The sequence below is a fragment of the Bombina bombina genome, chromosome 6, assembly GCF_027579735.1.
Source record: "Bombina bombina isolate aBomBom1 chromosome 6, aBomBom1.pri, whole genome shotgun sequence".
Taxonomy (NCBI): domain Eukaryota; kingdom Metazoa; phylum Chordata; class Amphibia; order Anura; family Bombinatoridae; genus Bombina; species Bombina bombina.
Window position 1 is genome coordinate 1050426007 of NC_069504.1, and position 16328 is coordinate 1050442334.

Genomic DNA, 16328 nt, shown 5'->3' on the forward strand with positions numbered 1-16328 from the left:
TGTTTATTAACTTTAATATGTTAGTTGTTTAGCTTAAAAATTATAACAGAAAGTAATCCTTTAAGTTGTTATCTTGGAAGGTTTTGTTTCTTGTTGCTATCTCTTCTTGAAGAGTCCCGGAACTCTCAGCTCTGCAGTATGATTCCCCTTATCTTATTTTTCATGCGAATAAGGCGGTTCTTCGTACTAAGTTAGGTTTCCTTCCTAAGGTTTTTTCTAATAGAAATATCAATCAGGAAATTGTTCTTCTTCCAAAGAACGTTTGTTACACAATTTGGATGTTGTACGCGCTCTTAAATTCTACTTACAGACTGATTTTTGCCAGTCCTCTGCCCTCTTTGTCTGTTTCTCTGGAAAACATAAGAGTCAGAAAGCTACTGCTACTACTCTTTCTTTTTGGTTACGAAGTATAATTCATTTGGCTTATGAGACTGCTGGACAGCAGCCTCCTGAGAGAATTACGGCTCATTCCGCAAGAGCAGTTTCCTCTTCTTGGGCTTTCAAAAATAAAGCTTCTGTGGAACAAATTTGCAAGGCTGCAACTTGGTCTTCTCTACATATTTTTTAAAAATGTTATATTTTCGCCTCGAATGAGGCTTCTTTTGGGAGAAAGGTTCTTCAAGCGGTGGTGCCTTCTGTTTAGGACTGCCTGTCTTGTCCCTCCCTATTTATCCGTGTCCTCTAGCTTGGTTATTTGTTCCCAACAGTAATTTCTCAAGCCGTGGACTCACCATATCTTATGAAAGAAAAACAAAATGTATGCTTACCTGATGTATTTATTTCCGCATATGGTGAGTCCACTGCCCCATCCTTTATTTTAAGACAGTTGTTGTTTTGACTATAACCTCGGGCACCTCTACACCTTGTGTTACTCCTTTTTCTCCATTTCCCTTCGGTCGAATGACTGGGGGTTGTGGGTAAGGGAGTGATTTTTAGCAGTTTAACTGTTGTGCTCTTTGCCGCCTCCTGCTGGCCAGGAGTGATATTCCCAACAGTAATTACTCAAGCCATGGACTCACCATATCCGTAAATAAATACATTTATCAGGTAATCATACATTTTTGTTTTTATCTATCTATTTATAATATTATTATTATTATTATTTTTATTTTATTTTTATTATTTTTATTATTATTATTTTTTTTTATTTTTATTTTTTTAATAACTTTATTTATAATATAAAGATCCATTTCACTTACAATACAGTTATTTCAAGTAACGCAGCAATAAGGGTGGCAATAAGCATCCGGGAATACAGTAGGTTACAGTATTTAAACACAAAATGTAAATTTAACAGCAGTAATACTTCCCAAGCTGTATTGTAGTAAGACACCATGACCCTGAGTTCTGCCAGCTTTTAGTTGAGATGTTCCTTATGAAGTGGCCTGGATCTCTTTTTTACAACTTTTATAGAAGAAAGGAGAGGAAAAAGGGTGGACAGAAAAGAACACAGAGAAAAAGAACAAAACAGTAAAAACTATTCAATTTAACTTAACTTACCCAGAGTGCGTCCAGATCGCCCCCCACAGGCCAGCATCAGAAACATCTTAGGATAGGTAGGAGTTCAGTCAGCAGAGCATTCACACACAGGTATTGCTAGTCTAGGGTTCTCTGCTTTGGAAGCACCAATTACCCTTCAGATTTTCGTTTAGGATATATAAACTATTCCTAAATGGGAAGATAACCCTTTCTGTAACTGCATCTGGCAAATATCGTAGATATGTTTCCCATTTATGGATAAAACGTTTAATTCTTTTCTCAGGGTCTCCCTTTGTATCTGCTTGCTCAACTAACATCTGAGTATCTATGTTCCTGATTAGTTTTTGGAATGGAGGGGACTTGTTGCTGGCCCAACCTGCCAAAATGTGCTGTTTTGCCAGTATGATAACTGTGGAGATAAAGGTGTCTGAATTAAGCCTCTCATTAGTGGATACTAAGAATATTATATGTTGTGCAGAAAGTTCAACCCTCATTTTGGTAACCTTAGCCAACCAGTAAGATATTTTCTGCCAATAACCTGTCAATTTAGGGCAGTTCCACAGTAGATGTATCCAATCTGGTGCCTCAAAGCTGCATTTGGGGCACATATTTCTTGCCCCTGGTACCCATTTAGAACGAAGACCGGGTGTTATGTAAGCCTGTTGTAATATTTTTAAATGAGATTCTCTTAGGGTGGAGGAAATAGTTATGGCCTGTATTTTATCTAGACTATTTTCGATCAGAGGCTTGTCCACCTTTAGGAGATCATATCCTGACCATTTAGATAAAATCTTTTGCATGGCAGTGTCTTCTAGATGGAGGAGCAAGAGGTTATATATATGCGTGAGTTTATAGGACCCTTGTCTTGCCAATATGCAAAGCTTATCTATATTGGTTGAATCCCTGGTAAGTAAGCCATCTGATTTCAATTTATTTACAAAGTGCCTGCATTGAAAATATGCAAATTTGTGAGTACTGGGGAGGGCGTATGTGTTTTGTAATTCCTGAAAGGATAGGATTTCTAAGGTAACAGGGTTATACAACTGCCTAAGTGTAGTGAGGTGTTTTTCCTGCCACAACCGAAAGGCTTCTGTGGTATAACCAGGAAGGAACCGTAGATTCCCTTGGATTGGCAAATATTTACTCACCGACTTGTCCACCCCCCAAAATCTACAAATTTTGGTCCAGGCTCTCAGAGGGTCCCTGTAAAGAATATGGTTTTGTATGTGTGGTGGCAGTGAGGACATGTCCGCATGGGGGAGAAATGCAAGATGTATCGGGGCAGTAAGACGTTGCTCCAAGACAGGTACAGTGAAATGATTATCGCCAATTAACCAGTCGAGGATTAATTTTGTCAAGGTAGCCCAATTGTACCATACAATGTTAGGGAGGCGAAGACCACCCCTATTCGTTGGCATCATAAGGTAATTCTTCCCTATCCTGTGTTTTTTCCCTCTCCAGATAAACTGTCCCAAAGCAGTTTGTAATGTGTTGGCATCCTGTCTTGTGAGAAGCAGTGGCAACATCTGTAGGGGATATAAAAGTTTGGGCAATGCAACCATCTTAAAGAGGTGTATCCTGCCTGAGAGGGATATTGGTAGCCTTGCCCAACCCAAAAGTAATGTTTTGATGTTTTGAATCGTTTCTTTGAGGTTGAGGTGATATAATTTATTAGGATTAACATGTAGTTGTATGCCTAAGTATTTAAGTGAGCCCTCCGTAATTTTGAGTCCTGTGTGCTGTAGTGGGAGATTCTGTTTGTTTTGTAGCCATACAACCTCCGATTTGTCGATGTTAATTTTGTATCCAGTAAATGTGCCGAATCTCTCGATTACGTGTAGAACTGATTGTAGGTTGGCATTGGGATTTCCTATAAATAGTAATAGGTCATCCGCATATAGTGACAAATGTTGTGTATGATCTAGTAACTTTAGTCCTTCACAGTTTTGCCTGATGTAACATGCTAAGGGCTCTATGGCCAGGTCGAATAATAAGGGGGAGAGGGGGCACCCCTGTCTCGTGCCTCTTTGTAGTTCAAATGAGGGGGAAAGCTCACCATTAATGATCAGGGAGGCCCTAGGAGCATTGTATATTCTATGGAGGAGGCCTGGGAAGTTACCAGTAATGTCAAATTGTGTTAAAGAAGTGTGTAGATGGTCCCATTCAACCCTATCAAATGCCTTCTCAGCGTCTAGCGCTAAGAGGCATGCATCCGGCAGTGTAGGAGGTTTAGGAGAATGGGTGTTATACCAGTAATGGGATATGATTGCTAATGTTTTCCTTATATTTGTAACTGAGGAGCGGCCTTTAACAAATCCAGTCTGATCTGGGTGGACAATTGAGGGTAAAGCCAACGTTAGCCTATCTGCTAGAATTTTTGTTAATATTTTATAATCTCCATTCAGAAGTGAGATTGGTCGGTATGATGATGTTAGGGTAGGCTCTCTATCTGGTTTGAGTAGGAGGCAAATATTTGCATCAGTGAATCTACTATCTATGCCTGTGGTACCCTCTAGGTATGCCGAATATAGGGATGATAGAGTGGGCGCTATTTCTTCGCTTAGGATTTTGTAAAACTCTGATGGTAGCCCATCAGGGCCAGCTGCCTTCCCAAGTTTGGCATTACGTATGGCTTTAATCACCTCGCGTGTTTGTATTTTGGCGTTAAGTAGGGATTTTTGCTCAGTCGTTATCTTGGGGATTTTTACGGAACCCCAGAAATGCCCTTTTGCCTCCAAATTAACCGGTTGACTAGCATACAGATTAGTGTAATAGTTTACGAACTCTGTCATAATGTCTGTGGGTGTCGAAGTTATGCGAGAGTGAGATTTAATAGCTGTGATGTAGGATTTCGGTCTGTATAGCCTGACCAAGTCTGCTAGAAGTTTACCTGATCTATTGCCATATCTGAAGTACCTGCCCTGTCTATGTATGTGGAAGGTGTTATTCTGTTGGGCCAAGAAGGTATCTCGTGATTGCTTAAGATCATAATAATTTTGCTGAGATATTGGTGTAGGGTTATTCAGATATGTATTATATGCCTCGGTCAGTTTGGATAGGAATTCATTATCTATCCTTTGAAGAGTTTTGTTGTGATGGGCTGTGAAGGAGGTGATGTGTCCTCGTATCACCGCTTTTGAGGCATGCCAGAATAAGTTTGGATCGGCACTATGCTGGGCATTGTCTGAAGCATAATGGAGCCAGGATGATTTAAGGTGCTGGCGGAAGTCAGTATTATTATATAAATAAGTTGGGAATCTCCATGTCCTCTTAGGGGGTTTGGTAGGCAGTGTTTGAAATATTAGACTAATCGGGGCATGATCCGAGATTGTAATTGGACTTATATTAGCATGGTGGATTTGAGGCGATAGGGTGGATGAGGTTAAGAAATAATCAATTCGGGAGAGGGTGTTGTGTGTTCTAGATAAACAGGTGTAATCTCTGCTAATTGGGTTTTGCATCCTCCATATGTCTACCAGATCTAGTGTGTCTTTAAAGGATTTAATCAGTTTCACTTCTCTTTTATATCTGGACGTACCTATTTTGGAAGTGGATGCTGTGGCGGGATCTTTGAACCTGTCCAGGGGCAGCGCCTGCACTAAGTTAAAATCCCCCCCTATAATTATGGGAGCATTATTAGCAATTATTTTAGCTGATAGCGTCGTCCAGAAAACAGGACTATGCTCGTTGGGACCATAGACATTACAGATGGTGTAGTTGGTCGAGTTAATTTGTAGTGAAGCTATTATAAACCTACCCTTCTGATCTATCTCTATCTTTGAGAATGAAACTGGAAGGCCCTTCCTGACTAGAATGGCCACTCCTCTTTTCCTGCCCTCTGTAGGTGAGAAGAGAATCTGCCCCACCCAGCGTATTTTTAGTTTTTCATGTTCCTCTGTGGATAATTTAGTCTCCTGTAGTAACGCTATATCTGCATGTAGTGTTTGTAGGTGTTGAATAATCATGCTTCTTTTTGCGGGTGAAGTAATGCCCCCCACATTCCATGAGATCACCTTAAGTTGTGTAGTCATGGAGTTTTAAGCATGAAGAGTATACGAGGTCTGACAAGTAGGGGGGTAAACATATAATCCCCCTGAGTAAGGAAGGGGGGAACGGGCACCACACATCAACACAGCCTGGAGAGAGAAGTCAGAGTTATAGAAAAAACTCACAGTTGGGCGGTATTGAGAGGGCAGCCGATGTATTGGCCCATGGGAGGCGAGAGGATTGACACCCAGGTTACATGCTGGCCAGCAGCTTCAGAAAGCGGAGAGGCTGATAAGAGGGAAAAAAACAGTACATCTTTAGACATAATGATACAGATATCCCATCGTTCCCCATCCCTGAGCAAGGAGATATGGGCTTGTATTATGCTAAGTGTTTCATGTTTCAGGGGGTGTACCACATCCGCACTTCTGCTATAATGGGCTATTACTGTTTTGTCAGTATGATTGTACGGTAAATAAACTATACACAATATGCTAACTTGTCTTGGGTGGTAAGACCTTGTGGAAGTCTGGGCATGGCTAGGTAACATTGAGGCCATTCGTGTACAGGGAAGGAGCACTTCCACAAGGGGTAAAGGCTCACGTGGTTTCACTAAAAAGGAGCAAGGTATGTAGGAGAGTTCGGAAACCTTAGGGGCACCCCCGCCGGGGTAAGGCACTTTCGGGGCGGTGGTAAGGGCTAAGCAATAGTAAGCAAATCTGACACAACAATAGTAGCAGCAACGATAGAAACCTTGACAATACAGTGTGTGCTGTCTATGTGGGCCATGAGGTGGGGCTGGCTTGTACACGTCTGGTGTAAAACTGACACTTGAAAAAAACATAAATGCATGACACAACAAAAAACATAACAGAATATACAACAGATTTCCCATACTCAATATAGGGAATAATGTCCTAGGGGCCTGCTTTGGCGTCAAAGTATTTAAATTTGCATACATTTGTTTTATGTTATATTGCTATAGAAACTAAAGATAAGAGAGAGGGAAAAAAGGAATAAAAAGTGCATAATAGAAACAATACAAATCTTTGGTGAGGCAGCATCAACCCGCATCTTGTCTTCTCTCTGAGGCCAGGTAGGCCTGTGCTGCAGCTGGGGAGTGAAAAATCTTGGGTCCTGAATTCGTTTGGAGTTTCAGCTTGGCCGGGTATAGGAGGCTAACCTGGCGGCCCTGTTCATGTAGCTGTGAACACAGTGGAGCAAAGTCTTTTCGCCGTTTAGTTACTTCAACTGAAAAGTCCTGAAACAGCAAGAGACGGCGGTCTTCATATTTAAGTTCTTTAGTGGTTCTGTAGGCTCTCAACATGGCTAGCTTATCCTAATAATTCAGGCATTTGAAGATGATTTGGCGAGGTTTATCCTTAGAGTTACCCAGATGCCTGTCTGGGCCTATACGGTGTGACCGCTCAATGTCTAATGGTAAGTAGTCAGATGACATTCCCAGCAATCTGGGGAGAGTAGTTGCAGCAAAGTCCAGTAAGTCCTTATCTCTAACAGTTTCTGGTACACCCACTACACGCAGATTGTTTCTGCAGCTGCGGTTCTCCAAATCCTCTAGTTTGTCTAACAAGTATTGATTCTGTTTTAAGAGGTTCTTTATTGATCCTGCCGATTCTTGTTGGCGATCTTCAACTTCTGAGATTCTATGCTCAGCGGACGTGAGACGTGTGGAGAATGCTCTTACCTCGCTTGTCAGAGTATCTACGCCAGCCTGTAGTGAATCCATCTTCGGTAAGAAAAAAGCTTTAAGCTCTTGCAGTAAGGAGCTGTGATCCCCAACAGATGTGTTTTCATTATCTGAGGTAGCGGAGCTAGAAGCAGGTGTTTCCGTGGAATTCTTAAGTTTTTTATCATGTGTCCTGGATCTGTGACTCATATTGTCTGTTTGAGGCGGAGACAGCCTTTTAAAGTAGTCGTTAACTTTCATAGAGTAGAAAAAAGGCAGAATTCAAAAAAATAGGTGTATGGCTTTTTCTTTCTTTGAATGCAATAACGTTTTGAAACTTCACTGCAGCTAGGATATTGTTTACCCCAGAATGCATCCAGTCCAGTATAGTCCACAGCTCAATCCAATGGTATGCAACAGTCTTTAATCTCATGCATTCCAACCCACACTGGGTCAAAACAGGGTGAATAGGTATGGCATAAGCTTACTTCCCAACAACAAAGGTCTCCAATAGGGTCACCAGCATATCTCCCCTGCAGCACAGATAGCAGCCTGTGATATGAAACTTGAGAGAGGGGAAAGAAAAACGGTGCTTTATAGTGATTTGCCTTGCCTTTATGTTTGCCTCAGTCAAGGGGCGGCAGAGTGATGTGTTGTATAAGCCCCTCTGTTTCCATTTGAGTTTATTAGGAGAGTGATTTGGCCCCAAAGTTGGTAGCAGGAGTCCCTTGAGGTGTAGCTGCGTCACAGATTATTATGACAGCCTGCCTAATGTCTGCCCATTCACCCAGAGTTTTCTGTAGGCAGTGTGATGTTGTGTGGGGGAGGCTGTCACTTTCTCTTACCCCAGAGACCGGTGCTGCCCTGCAGGGGTTCTTACAGGCGATCCGGAGCGCTGCCCAAAATGGCGACTGTTCGCGCCTCTGCTTGCGCCTCTGCCTTCCGTGGGCCAGGACTGATGTCAGGGTCCTGCGCTGGTGCCGTTTTCGGCCAGGAAAGGTCCGCGTTATACTCCGCTGCCTGCCTGGCAAGAGGATATTGCGGGGGCGACCGGGAAAGCGCAGTTAGAGCAGATGTTGAGCTCAAAAAACACGGAGCTCCGTTATCGTGCTGCTCTCCAGTCGCCCCACCCACCGGAAGTCCATTATTATTATTTTTTATTTTTTTAAAAAAAATCTTTTTCCCGCAGCTGGGGATATTCCTATACTTCATTGGAGATATCGCTAATTGTTTTATTGTTGTTTTTATTGCATTGCAAGACACCCTGTAATGTTATGATTTTTTACCTGTTAAATTAGTAGTGAAAGCAATATTGTTGTAATCTAACTTTCAAATTACCTGTTTATATACTATTTTAATAGCCTGTTTACAAACTTTGGCCTGGTAGGCGCTCCTATTCTTTCCGAATTGTCTCTTCTCTAATAGATCTGGTTAGGTGATCTGAATAGTGAGTTTGTTGGCACTTTCTTCTATATTCCCCTCATGTATTCATCATTTTAGCATTTTGTTTTTTTACACAAGGTTAATAGAAACCCTGGGGCTTAGGGAAATTTATTTTGTCTGCAAACATGTTTTAAACCAGCGGAGAACCTGTTTCGTCTAGCTTCACGCCAACCTAATGAGAAATACTGAGCGCTGTAACTAGCTTTTAATGTAATGTGACTCCCCTTGAATCACATTATACCGGTGCTAAGATGCCAGCTTGCTGGTCATTGGGAGCAGGTTCATTGTAGTTAGTCATTTAAATAAAAACATCCTTTAATGTTCTACAACCATTTTCCTCTGAGACAAAGACATCTGCATTATATCTATGGGTTGTAGTGATCAAGGGGCAGGGTTTACCCAAATGAGCAGATTTTTACATTTGGAATGGCATTTAAAGGGGCAATCTAATACAGAAATGTCATGTTATAACAAACTGTTTTTTAAAATGCTTAGCCCTAGCAAAGAGATTAAACACTTGGGTAAAGTCTCACTTAGGAGCTTCAAGTCTTGTGGCTTCCTATCGGGTCACAGATTGTCAGTCAATCAGGTGTGGCATTTGTATGACAGGGCCCATCACTGCATCTCCCAAGCAGAACTTTACCTATGTGTTAACCCTTCACTAGGGTCAATAATGCAAAAGTTGCCTTCTGTATACAATTACTGCATGTTCTTTTTGCCTTACATTTTGTTTAAACATGTATTTTTCTATTGAATGGAAGTTTTTCTGCCTTTATCGGAAAGCAAGTTTCATGATTCTGTGTACAGAAAAGGCAGTTTGTAAAATGCATATAAGCAAATAATGCTAAGCTTAGAATTGCAGAGCTTTAGATGTCAGAGACGAGTTATAAATAAATGTTTGCCATTATTCTGTGAAGCCAGAAAGATAATCCAGTGTTATATAATTGAAGTAAGCATAATGATTTATATGGGCGCTTAGGATAGCTTCAACCCCACAAACAGTCACCTTGTATGTTCATCTGAGTTTCCGGTATTCAAGCTGTTCTTTATTTTGTTACAAAGACATTATGCTCTGTGTTACGTGACTGTGACCTTCAGAATAAGTTTGGCCACATTTCCCTTGTTTTACAGCTAGACCTGATGTTTACATTTTTTTATTGCTCTATTCTTTTTGTAGTTTTCTTCTATTTGTTTATTCTAAAACCTTGAGATTTGAAAGGGACTTTGAAAGAGGGGGAAAAAGGTTTTGTCAAAATAGCAGCAATTAAAATCTATAATCTCACAAAAAAATAAGAAAGGCAAGATAAACAGTCATTTATCTATAATAAAGACAAGGAATACAGCACTATTTTAAAAAATTATATAATGTATGTATAGTCGTCATACTCGTATATAGCATAGGAAATATTCACATAGACCAGGGATGAGAAAAAAACACCTGTACCATTATACAAATAAACAAAAAACTTATAAAAACATATACCTTATAATAAGGTGACCAGTCACCATTACAAATGATAGCAGGATGTGAACAAGGACTGATAGGCAGGACCAACTACACCCCATCTGATACTTGAACCCCCTAGAAATCAACAAGAAGGAAATATCAGGACAAATATATTTTATGATTCAGATAGAGCATGCAATTTTAAACAACTTTCCAATTTACTTTTATCATCAAATTTGCTTTGTTCTCTTGGAATTTGTTGTTGAAAGCTAAACCTAGGTAGTCTCATTCTTATTTCTAAGCCCTTAAAGACTGCCTCTTACCTCAGTGCATTTTGTCAGTTAGATAGCGCTTGTTCATGTGTGTCATATAGATAACGTGCTCACTTATGTGGAGCTATATATGAGTCAACTCTGTCTAAAATGCAAGTCTGTCAAAAGAACTGAAATGAGGGGGCAGTCTGCAGAGGCTTAGATACAAGGTAATCACAAAGGTAAAAAGTGTATTAATATAAGTGGTTATGCAAAACTGGGAATGGGTCATTTCTTTTAAAAAAAATAAAAATTTTGGAGTAGATTGTCGCTTTGAAAAGTCTGTTAAGCTTTGCATAGATCAAACAGCATGTAATTTAAATTGACTTTTCAATGTACTTTTAGTGTCAAATTTACTTTTAGTATCAAATCTACTTAATTTTCTATACATTTTAAGTATGTCAGCAGCTGTTCTGATGATTGTTAGAATTAATGACAATTTTGAAATGTGAACATTTTAGTAATACTGTGACTGCATCAGTGCTTATTGTCACTGAAGGGGTTATTTGTTGTGTAAGAACTAATTTAATTGCAAATGGCTCATGTGACCTAATGGGGAGGAGTGGATTGAAGGTTAGATATTCTGTTTTGATTTAGTTAGTCGGCAGAGCTGGTCACTTTTGCAGGCAGGCTAAGCAATTCTAGTTAAAAAAAAAAAACGCAACTATGTTCACTTCAAGTTGTGACGGCAGTATTCCCTCTGCTGTACGTTGAAAGACGTTTGCCTCTGCACCCACGTTTTCTTTCATCCCTGTTCAATGGATTATACTAAGAAAGACTTCTGTCCAGTGATTGTAATTTTAAATTCCCACTGTTGCTGTTACCATGACAGTTCTCAGGTATGGTACTGTGTGCTAGGGAAATGGAGAAAAAAAAATGTATGAGCATAGCAGCGCATTTATAGAAGTGTTGTGTGTTTGATCACAAATGGTGCTGGGATGTCTTCTCTTAATCTTTGTTATAGGACTACTTATGTTCCAAAATCGTCATTATTATACTAGATGAACATTAAAAAGTTTATATTATATTGCTGGGATACATTTTTATTTTGGATGATTAAGCGGTTCCACAAGTTTTTGCTATGTCTAAAGTGCATGTGTTGTATGGGATATTTCACATTAACAATGATTGGTTTTGAGGTGCAGAACCCCAAAAAGCCCCCATTGATGATCTAAGCTCTTACAGTATTCTTTTGGTTATTTAAGCAATATTACAATACCAGGCGATGCTGAACAATTTTGCTTGCATTAATGTTTAATGTGTGTGATCTAAACAGCAATTCACCTATTTAAATAATTGCATTAAGTTTAAACCAAGGACAGTGATGTAGATAGTGATCTCCTTTTCCAATTTCTGTACTTTTGTTAGGTACGGGACTTATTTTCATGTCGCTTTACAGAAAGTAAGATTAAATTCTTTACTTCTTTAGGTCAGTTTTTGTCTAAATTTACAAAATAGGTTGTAGCTGTTTGACAATGGAATATTAATAGATACAATGTTAAAGGGCAGATTTTTTTTCCCCATGGTAGGGTATCTTCTTTTGCTATTTAGTTATTGAGATGTCACCACCCTTCGCTTAGGAATGTCATATATTTTCAACATTTGAAGGTTTTCCCTAACAAACCTTGTGCAATCCACCTATGTACACTTTTGGATGTAAAACTAATTTAAGTAGGCTGAGCTGACCATATTGCCGCTTCAAAAAGGGGCACATATAAAAAATACATATGTCAGGGTTCTTATACAAAACATTTATTTAAACAGCCCTGACATGTATTTTTCATGTGTGTCCCTTTTTAAAGCGGCAATATGGTCACTCTAAATTTAAGCCACTCTACTGGAGTTAGATTGATATCTGGTTTTAGAGTAACTTCCTACATGTAACTTCCTACATCAATTAAGTGTTATGTAAACAATGTATATGCTTTTGTGTCGTTGTAGATATATTTAAATGCATATAGCATTTTTTAATTCATGGTCGGCAGCGTCTACATAGAATCTATTTTATTTATTTGTTTGACTTCTGCTGTAAAAATCTGTATGTTTTCCATTTACCACAGGGTGTGAAACCAGCTAGCTTTGATAAAGTTGCTATTCCAGAGGTAAAGGAAATCATCGAGGGATGTATTCGCCAAAATAAAGATGAAAGGTTAGCCTCCTCACACTTTCAAAGGCTGGCAAGGGATTATCAGGGAATATACAAAGCTTATTTTTTATTAAGTTAACATTTTATTTTTTTGATACATATTAAACTGCTTTTAGTAAGTTAAAGTTTGTAGTTGTATTTAAAGGTGCGAATTTTTAAAAATGCATTTGCACCATAATATTTTGGTTACTTTTCAGTATCAAAATATTTGTCCATATGACTTAGTTGTTTACAAAGTTCAAATTTTTTAATATTTGTAGTAATAGTATTTCATCCTCTAACGAGCAGTAAGTTCCATAGTTTTTATTGTATATTTTCTCTATAGATATACCATTAAGGACCTGCTCACCCATGCCTTCTTCCAAGAGGAGACTGGAGTGCGTGTGGAGCTTGCAGAGGAAGATGACGGGGAAAAGATTGCTATTAAGCTATGGCTACGTATTGAGGACATCAAGAAGCTCAAAGGCAAATATAAGGACAATGAGGCAATAGAGTTCTCTTTTGACCTGGACAGGGATGTTCCTGATGATGTGGCACAGGAAATGGTTCGTATATGTTTGATAGTATTGAGGTCAGCAAGTTTTCTGCTCACATTATAGTCAAAATTGACGTGTATATTTGTGTACGCTCACATACACATCTATATCTTTGTAGATGGATAGAAATATGTAAGTATTGATTCAATTAGTGACCTTTTGGCGTTGAAAGATTGCTAAGTTGACTAAGATATGTTTTGTCTTGAGTTGATTCTCAAAATTGTCCTCGGTCCATTAGAATGAATATACTTCCTTGATTTAAAAACACTTAGCACACAGATAATAAATGTATTTCTAATTATTTGTATTAATACAACAGGTGGAATCTGGCTATGTTTGTGAAGGAGACCACAAAACCATGGCTAAGGCAATCAAAGACCGAGTGTCCCTGATTAAACGCAAGCGTGAACAGCGTCAACAAGTGCGGGAGGAACAGGAAAAGAGGAAGAAAGAAGAGAGCAGCCAAAACTTGCAACAGCAGTTGGATCAACAACTCCAAAGCCCTCCGCAAGGAACAGGCAAACCACCCGAAGCGCAAATTGGCACAGCCCAGTCGTCTGCCTCAACAAGTATGCTAACAACATCTGCCACACAAGTGGAACCAGAGGAGCCAGAAGCTGATCAGCATCTTCAGTATCAACAGCCCAGCACATCAGTCATAAGTGAGTGTGAACAATGAAAATCATACATAGGTAACAATTCCCTTACATGGTTTGGGACAACGGTAGTGGATGTGTGGTTTCTGGACAAGAATATATATATTTTTTTTTTTCAATATAGTATTGTATTACTATAGTTTGTTCCATTCTTACCATATTTTCCATTTAATTACCTTTCTGTATTTCCTTGATATTCTCTGGATCATCTACAAAACATGTATGCAAAGAAAAATCTAGTGTACAATGTCCCTTTAATTTAAATTTTATATAAAAATGAAGTCACAGTGCTTAGAAAAAAACATAATTTATGTAAGAACTTACCTGATAAATTAATTTCTTCCATATTGGCAAGAGTCCATGAGCTAGTGACGTATGGGACATACAATCCTACCAGGAGGGGAAAAGTTTCCCAAACCTAAAAATGACTATAAATACACCCCTCACCACACCCACAATTCAGTTTAACGAATAGCCAAGTAGTGGGGTGATAAAATAAGGAGTAAAAAAAGCATACAAAAAGAAAAACTGGAAAAATAATTGTGCTTTTATACAAAAATCATAACCACCATAAAAAGGGTGGGCCTCATGGACTCTTGCCAATATGAAAGAAATTAATTTATCGGGTAAGTTCTTACATAAATTACGTTTTCTTTCATGTAATCGGCAAGTGTCCATGAGCTAGTGACGTATCGGATAGAAATACCCAAGATGTGGGAGACCACAGAAGAGTCGCTAGAAAGGGAGATAAAATAAAAACGGCTATTTCTGCTGAAAAAATTAAATCCACAAAAAAATAAGCCTTTCTTATAATTTACAAGAAAAAAACTTAAATCATAAGCAGAATAATCAAACAGACTGCTGCCTGAAGAACTTTTCTACCAAAAACTGCTTCTGCAGAAGCAAAAACATCAAAACAGTAGAATGTAGTAAATGTATGCAAAGAAGACCGAGTTGCTGCTTTGCAAACCTGATCAACTGAAGCTTTGTTCTTAAAAGCCCAAGAAGTGGCGACTGATCTAGTAGAATGAGCTGTAATTCTGAGGCGGAGACTGTCCCGCCTCCAAGTAAGCCTTGTGAACCAAAAGCTTTAACCACCATGCCAAAGAAATGGCAGAAGCTTTCTGGCCTTTCCTGGAACCAGAAAAAACAACAAATAGACTGGAAGTCTTTCTAAAATCCTTAGTAGCTTCAATATAGTATTTCAAAGCTCCTACAACATCTAAAGAATGTTCTTTCAAGAGCATTCTTAGGATTAGGACACAAAGAAGGAACAATAATTTCCCTACTAATGTTGTTAGAATTCACAACCTTAGGAAGAAATTTAAACAAAGTCCACAAAACAGCTTTGTCCTGATGAAAAATCAGAAAAGGAGACTCGCAAGAGAGCAGACAATTCCGAAACTCTAATAGCAAGAGAGAGCCAAAAGGAACAACACTTTCCAAGAAAGTAGTTTAATATCCAGAGAATGCATAGGTTCAAACAGAGGAGCCTGCAAAGCTTTTAAAACCAAATTAAGAATGCAAGGAGGAGAAATTGATTTAATAACAGGCTTGATACGAACCAAAGCCTGAACAAAACAGTGAATATCAGGAAGCTTAGCAATCTTTCTATGAAATAAAACAGAAAGAGAAGAGATTTGTCCCTTTTTAAAGTACTTGCAGACAAACCTTTATCCATACCATCCTGAAGAAACTGTAAAATTCTAGGAATTCTAAGAGAATTTGAGAAGAACACCATGAAATATAGGTTTTAAATCTTCCTTGAAACAGACTTCCGAGCCTGAAGCATAGTATTAATCACTGAGTCAGAGAAACCTCTTGACTAAGCACTAAGCGTTCAATTTTCATACCTTCAAATTTAGCGATTTGAGATCCTGATGGAAAACGGCCCTTGAGACAGAAGGTCTGGCCTTGACGGAAGTGGCCAAGGTTGGCAACTGGACAGCCGGACAAGATCCGCATACCAAAACCTGTGAGGCCATGCTGGTGCTATCAGAAACGCATGCAATTGTTCCATTATGATCTTTGAAATCACCCATGGAAGAAGAACTAGAGGCAGAAAAATATAAGCAGGTTGGTAAAACCAAGGAACTGCTAATGCATCCACCTTCTCCACTTGAGGATCCCTGGACCTGGGAAGCTTCTTGTTTAGATGGGATGCCATCAGATCTATTTTGGGAAGACCCCACATCTAAACAATCAGATAAAATATATCAGGATGGAGAGACCACTCCCTGGATGTAAGAACTGGCGGCTAAGATAATCCGCTTTCCAATTGTCTACACCTGGGATATGTATTGCAGAAATTAGACAGGAATTGGATTCCACCCAAGACAGTATCTGAGATACTAATTTCATTTTTAAAGGACTGCGAGTCCCCCCTTGATTGACATATGCCACAGTTGTGATATTGTCTGTCTGAAAATGAATGAATAATTCTCTCTTTAATAGCGGCCAGGCCTGAAGAACCCTGAAAATAGCACAGAGTTCTAAAATATTGATTGGTAACCTCGCCTCTTGAGGATTCCAAACTCCTTGTGCTGTCAGAGACCCCCAGACAGCTCCCCAACCTGTGAGACTTGCACCTGTTGAAATCACAGTCCAGGCAGGATGAACAAGAGGCCCCTTGAATA

General features: G+C 39.2%; 1 protein-coding gene across 10 annotated transcripts in view; it reads left to right on the forward strand.

Annotated features, from left to right (window-relative positions):
* WNK1 (WNK lysine deficient protein kinase 1) overlaps positions 1–16328 on the forward strand; it is a 544152-nt gene that overhangs the window by 278618 nt on the left and 249206 nt on the right. For all 10 annotated transcript variants that reach the window (XM_053718830.1, XM_053718834.1, XM_053718833.1 and 7 more), the window contains exons 5-7: positions 12415–12503; positions 12826–13045; positions 13356–13698. In XM_053718830.1, coding sequence (XP_053574805.1) covers positions 12415–12503; positions 12826–13045; positions 13356–13698 — 652 coding nt within the window. The remainder of the gene's footprint in view (positions 1–12414; positions 12504–12825; positions 13046–13355; positions 13699–16328) is intronic.